At 34.9% G+C, this 11,278-nt stretch overlaps 1 protein-coding gene across 1 annotated transcript; it reads left to right on the forward strand.

The window, feature by feature from the left end:
• Positions 1-685: 685 nt before the first annotated feature.
• On the forward strand, positions 686-11,092 carry LOC141427031 (uncharacterized). The gene is made up of 4 exons (XM_074086291.1): positions 686-729; positions 2,650-2,768; positions 8,723-8,927; positions 9,708-11,092. The coding sequence occupies exons 1-4, from the start codon at positions 686-688 to the stop codon at positions 10,003-10,005; spliced, it is 666 nt and encodes a 221-aa protein (XP_073942392.1). The 3' UTR covers positions 10,006-11,092.
• Positions 11,093-11,278: the final 186 nt, after the last annotated feature.

Raw genomic sequence — 11,278 nt, forward strand, 5'->3', positions numbered from 1 at the left:
TGAGAAATTTTTCACAGAGCTATAAACGATTTTCATATTTAGGTAAAAATACCTAACTTCTCGTAAAAAAAGTTGTTGGATAATTATAATGTGTATTACCTATTTTCATCATGTGCCAAGTTTCATAGGCAGGAGAATTAATCGGGTTACAAAACCTTCGTTGGTCGGAGTAAAACATAAAACGTATTTAAAAACGAACCTTCAGAATGCAAGTCTCTTTTGATACTTGAATACTTTCGTCAGCTTTTGTTTTCAGTATGTTACACAAAATATAATCAATTGATTTTTCGTATGCCAGTAGCTAATACTATGCAATTTATATGATTAATTCGTAAATGCACTTTCAAAAAAACTTGTTGAAAAGAGCTGTCAAAAAATAAATTGTCATTTATTTCTTTTATTTTACACGCATAAAATATTAATAAAATCATAGGGTATGCTCCCACTCAAACTACGTAGCTGTGATTTCGTTTCGATGCTTTAGCTGCTATGGATTATAGGAGACACTTACACGAATTTGAAAAAATGTTAATACATTTTTACTTAGTTTTGAGGCGACAAACAACTGACATCCAATTCAACTATTCCTCATATAAAAGGATCAAATAAAGCCGAATATGGGCAATCAGGAGAAAAAACTCGTGTATTTTTGAAAATTGGTACAGTTAAACCTTGCAGTATCCAGATGAATATACTAAAAGTCCTCATGGTGGGGGGTGTGCTGACGGTGTAAGGTGGGGTTGAAGGTACATTTATTTAGGTTTTTGCTCATATCTCGAATATTTGTACAAATAACATTATGATTATTTCGGACAGAAGTTTCTACATAAAATTTCCTACAAAATTGGTCATATTTATTTTTTCGCTACGATTTACTCGTATATTTTAGGAGCTACGGGTTGTGTAAGTTTTAACAGATTTAAAAAGTAGACGATTACAACGAAGTGAGTTTTAAATTTTTGTTAATTTTCTCACCCTAATAAGGCCACGTCCTTCCTTAGTCTGCTAAACCCTTTACTAACATTACCCAGGCCAGCACACAAGTCATATAACTGGCCAACAATTTAACCTTATGCAGGGTTAAGCTTATTATATATGTATAGAAGCTGTGTGTATTGCCAAGTTCTTATTAAAGTTGTTTTTTGTTATGATAATGCTATTAGCTGAGTTAGTTCTGTAATTTGCCGATTTATTTCTTAAAGCTGAATAGTCATCATAAATAGACCTGTTACTCAAGAGTTTGTGTAACCTTTTGTATAACACTGGTATAAGATTCTATTATCCAGCAGAGTACTGAATAATTAAAATCTGTTCTGTTTTTTTACATTACACACCACATCTTGACAGTTACACAGCTGCTGTATAAAGTAGGGTGTGGTCTGTTATGAAGCATATAGTTAGTTAACAGAATTTAGGTAACGATTATAACGGTACTTTTATACTTTAATGGCGAAAGCTAAATGTCAAAACTCAGGGGTGCAGCAATGTAAACACGAACAGCATTTTTTAGCTATTCAGAACTAATTTCGACATTTTATCTAGTCTATTTTGCAATATTTGTCAGCATTTTTATTGCGGGCGTAGTTTGACTTAATTTCGAAGCGCGTTTTTGACTTAAATGCCGTTCTAAATCCAAAAAAAATGCTAAAAATATACTGTGGGTTTTCATTTATTTTATGACTGAATCCTAATTTTTGATTTATATTACGAGTGTGTATGATTATAGAACAGTTATCGAAAATATTTGTGGGCAGACCACTTTTAACCTGAGAACATCTGAATAAGTGGACACATAAGGTCTGTTATGCAGACATTAGACGAGGAGCCGCTGTGCAAGCAGACTTTATTCAGAATGAGCGTCGCCATAATGAATAACATAACCTATTAAATGATGAGAAATTTTATACTCGAAAACTCAATTATGATAACGAAATCGGTATAATATTCTTGTAAAAAGTATTACAAGGTTACTTTTGAACCCTCAAATGGTATAAGAATATAAAAAATATTCGTAAACATAAAACGTAAAAACGAACCGAAATGTTGTTTTTTTCTCAAAAACCTGGCTTATCAGGTAGCGCAAAAATTAAAACGATTTTGTATATAGTTGAATACTACAATTTAATGTTAAATTGCGCACCTAAAACTTTTAAAAAAACTGCACAAATAAGCGTATTTCTTTTATTTACCGCATAGGACATTTAAAATTATGGCCACTCAAAACTACGTATTTTCGTTTATGCTTTACTGCTTGGATTACAACACTTGCACGAATTTAAAAAATGTTAATACATTTTACTTGTTTTGAGGCGACAAACTTGACATCCAATTCAATATTCTCATATAAAAGGATCAAATAAGCGAATATGTGCATCAGAAAATCTGATTTTTGAAGGACTAAGCTTGCAGTTCATGAATATACAAAATTCATTTATGCAGACTGTGTAGGTGGTGAAGGTACATTTATTTAATGCTTATTCATGTTAGAAATACAGCTATTTCGGACAATTCACATAAAATTATTGGTATATTTATTTTTTCGCCGATTTACTCGTATATTTTGAGTACGTTGAGTAAGTAACAGTAATTAAAGTAGGATTACAACAAGTAGTTTTTAAATTTGTTATTATAATAAAACTTACTCCTTAGTCTGTGCTGGCTGGGTTATGTATTCGTATTTAAAATAAAGGAAATATTTCAGGGCACAATTCCAGGAACATACTTTTGGAGGCCTCGACTGGCCATTGATCTTGGTTCTCCTACCACAGGTGTGCAACTTTTAAAGTATATCAAACTCACTGCGAAAGAAAATATATTTAAATACATTTATATTGCCATACAACGAGGAAACGCAGCCAGTCTTATGGGCACGCTATGGCCAATAGCAGCGACTTGGGTATTATTTGTAAATATAGATTTTTAGGATTAGAGTAAGTTAGTTTTAGTTCTATCTTTCTTTTTTTTGTTATTATACTATAGTCTACACATATTGCCTGTTATTTATTAAATAAAACATTCAGGTACAGTCAATCTACCATATTGAACAAAATATTGGACGACGAATATACTAAAAAAGTGGGGCATTTTGGCTCGACCGCCTTTTGCCTACTTGGTTTGCTGTCAGCTGTTGCATACACGTATATAATTTTGTGGACATATTTATTTGTTTTACCATGTCACCTTGCAAGTGGAAGATATTTTTTAGCTCGTCAAATATAAGTAGATAAAAACAACGAACATCTCAAAAAATAATATATTCCGGAAAAAAGTTCTAACAGGTGAGCAATAATTTGATACTAGGTACTCGATTTAATTTTCTGCTGCATTTTTTGCTGCAGTATTTGTTATAGGTATGTGATGAACCATTGGTTGCTGAGGACGCATTAAGTAAGTATATCATAGAACACTGTTTGTTGACTTGGAACTTGGCTATGCACCTCACCTAGCGCCTTCTGCGTAATTAGTTTTTCAATTTTCATTCAGCGAATTACGAACAAATAAATAATGAATTATTAAAGATAAATTGGCATACTTATTTTAGTGATCTTGACTTCAGTTAACAAACTCTATAAATTATTAAATTATATTATTGACAAGTATGTTCCCCGACGTACCTAAGCTCCGCACATCGTTTAAACTTCCAGCTTGGTATAATACATCTCTGAATGAAAACGTAAATATCACAAACTTTGGAAGTTTTACGGAAACCCTTATGATAGCTTTCGATCATTCCGGGACTGAGTCGTCAACGTGACAAAATGTCCAATGGACGTATTGTTTAATGGTCATAAAGTGCGTGTGTCGAAATGAATAGCGGTCAAAATGTACAGACGTTTAAATACGTAAGTGTAAATATAACCAAGTGCCAAAATGCAAAAGCGACGGCACGTGTAAGTGTTACAACGTACAAGTTTCAATAAACATAGGTGTCAAAATGTACATACGTTTAAATAGGTACGTAAGTGTAAAAATAACCCAAGTGCCAAAATGAAAAACAGGCAGCATGTGTGAATGTTAAAACACACCTGTTTCAAAATAAATAGTTAGTTAGGTGTCAAAATTTAATAAATTAATCTGATAAAAAATAATTATAGGGCCTTGTTACTCTAAACTATTAGCCCATGAATGAATATTTTTTACAAGTTTACTAGTGTAAGTACGTTTTTTCGAAGCTATTGTAAAAAAAAAATAGTTACTAGCTGTTGCCCGCGACTCAGTATTCGTTTAGCGGTTGCATTGAGATTCGGGGATTTAAAAAAAAATCCCGTGGAAATTCCCGAAAATTACATAGTGGTTTTCATTGACTTTGCATTAAAAACAAGCATCCCAAATTTAATTACTCGAAGCTCAGCGGTTATTTCGAGATTTTATCCCTATGACTGAAGTGCGAATGCGAGTCCGCAATTGCGATCCGCTGGGATAAATACGTACCAGCTCTTGTGTCCCCAGAGGTGTCGATCAACCGGGAAGAAAGGGCCTTTATGAAACAATTTATATCGGCTGACCAGGGCCCTAAAGTCTCAACAGCAAGCGCCGCAAACTCGTAATCTTTTAATAAAGAGGAGTACTTGCGGCGCTTGAGGAGTTGGGCCTGATCAGCCGCAGCGCCAGCTTGTGCGCTAGTTGCCTGGATGTGGGACAGAGCGAAAGTATCAACGCATGTAGCGTCCCACACCAGGGCCCTACCGAGCTTTCACGGCACCAGGGTGATGCCGTCTGGACGCTTTCCATCGTCCCTTGCCATGCCAGCCGGCTCTAAAGCGTAATTGTCCGGACAGTTTTCGAGGAGGGAAGCGTGAGTCGCATTAAGGCGAGGGATGTCCCAGGCCCGATGGACTATTATACAGAATATCATATACATTATACAGAATATTATACATATACATGGACATATTTTGTTCTGAAAACGTCATTACGTCTGTAAGTGGCCAGTACATACGTAATTAAAAAGGTTTTATTCTAACTTACTCTAAAGTATCCGACGGTACCACGTTTTCTTCAAGAACTTTCCTTATGCATCGATCAGCAGTCAGACTCCCTGTATCGAACACCACCAAGTCCGAGCGAGCTCCCAAATATATCCCCCCCCCAAACCATTATGGACCCTCCGCCGTATGCCAGCGTAGTTTCAAAATTTAACTGACTGTATCGTTCCACTTCACGTCTTCATAATCTTTGACGTCCATCAATTTGATTTAAAAGAATTCTACACTAGTTTATCACTGAACAAAACTTTACTCCATTGGTCCGTGTTCCAAAGACAACTCCCGAGCAAAATTGAGTCTGTTTCTGCGATGCTGTACCTCGAGTTTTGGAGCTTTGGCGGGCACGCGTGCACGCAAATGCACTTTTTCGTACCGTCTTCGTGTCATGCGTTCACTTACTGCTACTCCTCGAACTTCTTGAAGAAAAATTCTGGCTTGCACAGTTTCAAACGCGGATTCCTTCGAACGCGCAACTGAATAAAACGGTCATCTCTCCTCGATGTACGCCTATTCCTACCGTGCCCGCGTCGTCTAACTATAAGGCTTCCGTTTTTGCCATTTTGGTTCCGGAACCCTAAAAAGGAATACATACTTTTGTTTCTGAGTGTTGGAGTCTGTAATTTCTTCGACAATTCATCAATATAGCTTTAAAACACACTCTCCGTAAACGTGTTTACGTTTTTCTGGGTCTTCCAAACCATAAACTTTCGTATTTAGGGGAGATAGGGGAGCATTGGGCACTTTTTTACTTAAGTCGTAATAAAAATGCTATTGTTTAACAAAATCAACTTTTTACTTCTTATATTAGTAGTACATATATTTGGCTTCAATTATCACGAAGAACGTATACAATTATGTAATCAGTTTCAAAATTGCAAGAGTTTTTCTAAACACTGTCCAAAGTGCCCAAACCTCCCAATGGTCGGGTGGTTTGGGCACCTCAATGGGAGGTTTGGGCACTGTATTAAATACGCCACTTAATGGTAAATTACTTGAATATTAAACAATGTAACTATAAAAACTTGCAATAAAATCGACAAACAATCAACTGTTTTAAACTATAAGTACTCAAATACTAAAGATTTAGTACTCAATACTCAGTATATCTTACTTCAGTAATAAAATTTATCTAATATTCGGTATAACCCAGATGGGCTTATCAAAAGTATACTTAGAGCTGCCACGCTTGACCCATATTGTTGGGTTTGGAAATTTGGTTTTGATGTCTTTCAATGGGACACTTACACTTGATATATATTCGATCTCTGGATACATAAATGTATTACGTATCTTACTCATACGCATTTTTTTTTCTTTATTGCACATGAATAGTCATAAGCCAACTGACGCGTTTGCACTTTTGACAGTCCATAATTCAATTTAGAAGATGTTGTGATTGTGAGATATTTACTCTGACAGTTTTACTTCTTCATCTTTGGTGGATATTTGGCTAGATATGATTTTAGAAGAAACATCTTTAACAGTGCCTTGTTTTAAATATCTTTGGAGATTTGATCTAGGTATGTCGTATTTATTTAAAGTCGCTTTAATTTTTGCTCCCTTTGAAATTTCTTCTATGGCACGTAAGATTATATCTTTACGTATTTTGCGTCGCTTATTCTTTTTTTTTTAATTCAAATGGCACTTTTTAGAAAAAATAATATAATAAAAAGTAGCAAACAAACATCAAAAGTAGGTATTTAGTATTCAAATTAAATATTTATACGCAATTAAAACCCGTCCAAATAATTTTATTTTAAAAGAACCTACATTTTATACCGATTGCCGAAACAAACAATAGTGGCGGAGCATTGGGCATGCTCAAACCTCCTCTAAAATTAGTGCTCAATGCTCCCCACCCCACCATTTCACAAATAAATTCAAATATGTTTTTTGTAGTTTAATGTTTTACCTTAATTTATACGTTAATATTAGCTTTCGCAAACACATAACTAGATGGCAATACAGAAACTTACGTCTTTTCGCAGATCACATTGTTATTTCTTTCGAAATCACGTCAAAATATTTACTTTTTCACGCACGAAACGGTCGACGACATGTGACACTGACAACTAATCAAAATGGCAGATGACATTAGCCTGAGCGGTGTTGCCAGTTACTAAGCTAGCCTACAACAGTATACGAAATTAAGTAGCTTCCATACGACCCGACTTACAAGGTGGTGCCCGAACCTCCCGACTGCCCAATGCTCCCCTACCTCCCTACTGAGATATTTTTTCTTCGATTTAGGCGGTAATTATTTATTGCACATAAAAATAAAAATATAAATACACAGAGAGGAGAACAAAGGCGAGCTTAAGAGAAGACAATTTATTATATAGAGGATAAGCAGACAGGTAAAATTGAGTGCGGTAAAGAGAAAAACAGAAATACTCAAAAAGAAAGAAAATAAATACAAAATTATTTACATTAAAACAGACATAAAACATTTAAAACATATTACAAAACCTCAGGTGTCAGTGTCAAGCCATAATTTCTTTAACCTCTCCCTGAACGAGGCCACAGACGGAGATACTCTTAGGGACAAGGTAAATCGTTCCACAGCTTGACGGAATGGATAGTGAAAGATTAAGCATAAGAGCGCGCACTGTTAGGCGGGAAGGCAATTATATGTCTCGCACATTTCTTTTCATGAAAGTTTCAGGTGAAGTCATTCTTTGGTCGTCACTACTCGTAGACATTTCGATTAATTTGCCAAATTTCAACCGCACCACAACAAAGTCAATTAGTTTGACAAATAATTTAGTTTCCCGTTGGTTTCCCGCCACATGTATTTTTTTTTAATTTTCAAGACTAACTTTAACTTTTCGACTATGGTCAGAGATCCTTACTTAAGGCCAAGTTTTAATTATTTACTTTTTAAGTAAATTTACGCCTAAATTAATATTAAATTTGTATTTACTCGCAGATAATCAAATTTAATGTTGTAATTAAATTAGGATATAACTTACCTAATCTCATAAAAACGCGTCTTTTACATAAAGGTGAATTGTGTATGTGACTGTAAATACCAATGGCCACAGCCTTAAAAGAAGTAATTATTTTATGCACAAGAGCATAAAAACCATTTTATGCAGCATTCTCTCGACATAAAGAACCACTTTACGAGCATGACAAGTGAAAAAAGATATTTGTAACCTTGTCTTTGTATGTTTTTTATTTATGTATTGTGAAACAAACAATAAATAAATAAAAAACAAAAAAAACATGAGGCAACTCTGGTATAAAAACACTTCATTTAAGCTCTGCAAACCAGATTACCTAAATTGTAATTAACCAGAAAACTTGCTTTTCAGTTGTTTTTAATAAATGGTTAGTCGATTGAGTTTGCAAATAAGTGGTGTATAGCAAACCTATTATCGTCTCAAAAGCTCATAAAAAGCACGTCAACTACCCCATTCACCTAGAGTTGTGGATAACGCTCATTTCGAGGCTTAAAGACTTTAACTCTTAAGACTCCAGAGTCTTAAAGACTCAACTATATTTGAGAATTAAATTTGCTTATTTTGTGCGTATGGATGCAAAAAACCGTCTTTGCGGCCTTTGAGTCGTTAAGCCTCGAGAGTCTTTAGGGTTCGAGTCTTTAAGCCTCAAAATGAGCGTTTTTCACAATACTTTCACCGCATACAATCAGATCATAGACTCTCCTCACTGGCAGCATTCGCTTTGCAAAATTTTTTTTCGACGTGCTTACTTAGTAACATACTATTTTGCAGAGGAACCGATGTTAAAGGAATTCCATCCCGCGAAGCATGACGTTTTAGACGGCGTAGTGGTGCTAATAGACCCCTATACCGTGGGCATGTCGATGATAGCGTTGGCATCTGGCATAGCCAGAGCGCCGATAGATGAAGACATCAATCCATTTGAAGCCGACTTGTACATTAACATATACCAATGGACCTTAAGATTTTTAAGCTTGTAAGTTAACAACACAAATTTGGGCGTAGAAACACATACTGTGCTTATATCAGATCAGGCAGCAGACAGAATTTCACGCTTGACTCGGAGCTTGACTCAGAATAAGTACGAGTATACATGTATGGAGATGTAAGTACGCAACGGTTTTGCAGATACAATTTAAAGAATTTGGCCCTCTTTTGTCTTATAGTATAACACGTGCAACCTGAACAATATACTATGTAGTAGATAAGTATGCATATAATAAGTAGATAAAATTTAAAATTCTGTCCAAAAGTAAACTTATCAGCAATTTACAACTTTTAATGTAACCGATGTTTGTATGCAGTAGTGGCGAAGCGTCCCTACAACCCTATTCCCATCGGCTTGCCCAATATTTACAAAATAGGACTACAGGACATATATACATGATTTATGAAAGATATATGCGATCTTAGCTTCAGCTTTACCACGAAAATTTTGACGCTACGCCACTGGTATGCAGGTCTTTCAGTTCGAAATTTTCAGTCCAATTTTCAAAACACTTCTGACTCGCTGTTTTACTTCCCACATAAATAGTGCACTGTCATACATATGTATTGTCGAACAGTGATACGTCGTTCACTAAGTATAATTAATTACACAAAAGTTGCACTATCTTTCAATAGGCGTATCGAACAACCGTACGAGTAAGTACATAGCACACTTGGGGTCGCACTTGTGTAATACCGTCTAACTCTGGGATGAACACAATAGGAAAATACTTCATGACAATCAAAATTCACGTATATTTTTCTGCAGAATCCCTAACTGGTCGGCGGGCACTGACGGCCACTTTTGCCGAACACTCAAAACATGGCGCCGACGGTGGCAATACATGGACTCAAGGGTACCCGACTGGATGAGGTCTATTACACCAATCTCAAAACAGGGTTGGGCTGCCGAAGACTTAGAAAGGAAACGATTTAAAGCATATGCAGAGTCTGCTTTTATCAAACATTACAGATATCCATCGAAAGTTTTTAATAATTTCGACTCCTTCGTGTCTGCACAAACATCAGCATTTAAACCTCCGTCGTCGTCATTATCACAACCCTAATAAAAGTACCTATATTACTTGTGGTCCAGTCGAGTTCAAAGATATAAATTACAATTGAGAGTTTCAAAAATATCATTAGGTACATTTAAATAAGTTTTCAGCAAGTATTTGTCACTTGCTTACAAATCATGTGATAGTTTGATATTTTTACTTAATGTACCAAAGTTATCTATTATGTTTGAATTAATCTTTCATCCATAAAAAAATATCACAGATTGTGACAAATACCTACCTAGCCTACCTATTTTGTATACTTAGGTACACATATTCCACTAATACTATAAATGCGAAAGTTTTCAAGTCAGTTTGTTACCTCTTACCACTGAACCGATATGAAATTCGGTATACAGACATGAGTCCCGGGCAAAGACAGGATCGTTTTTATCCCGGAAAATTGCATAATCATATTCATATTGATAAACGAATTCTACGCAGACGGAATCGCGGGCAACAGGCTAGTTGCTGCATAATTTAGTTACAGGTTTATTTGTCATGTCATTATGATATGGTTCTTTCTTCAATTTCATCTTGAGATTTTTTTAAGTGTGTGCGTGTGTGTGTGTGTGTGTGTGTGTGCGCGTAGGTACCTACCAACCAATGTCTGTAGCATAATAGCTCTCAAGTGAATTGACCGTATTGATATTTTTCTTCAACCGACTTAAAAAAAGTAGGATTTTCTCAATAATAGGTAAGTAATTCGTCTAATGAAATAAAAATAAATTTTATTTAATTTTAATTCGCCTGTATGTTTATTTTTATGTTACGCGATAACTCCGCCAATTGTGAACCGATTTTTAATTAAACTGCTTTGTAAGCCCAGTACCTATTCGCCATACTGTGTGCAAACTTATATGAATATTATTATATTTTTGGAACCCCTCATTGTATATATATCTTTCACCTCGACTGTACAATCCCATTCAAACTAGATTTACTACATTTTGTTGAAGTTCCTAGTACAATTGAAATTATGTTTGAAACTGAGTAGTATACATTTTTATTTACAGAACACAGCTAAAATATAAGGCTAGTTCTAAAAAAGACAAAGGAATAGAATTGAAGCATTTTGAGTCCACTGTTTTTGTCTATGTAGATAATTTTAAAGTTAACTGCTATAATCTGAGGTTATAATATACTATATAAATTATATACTTAATATTATATTAAACGGAATGTTATGGCAACATAAATATTTTGAAGATAAAGAATAATCAATTTTTCCCTTAGCTTTATGATATTAAACTTATTAGTTTTCCTAAAATCTACAGAAGTT

Source organism: Choristoneura fumiferana, chromosome Z (assembly GCF_025370935.1).
Source record: "Choristoneura fumiferana chromosome Z, NRCan_CFum_1, whole genome shotgun sequence".
Classification (NCBI taxonomy): Eukaryota; Metazoa; Arthropoda; class Insecta; order Lepidoptera; family Tortricidae; genus Choristoneura; species Choristoneura fumiferana.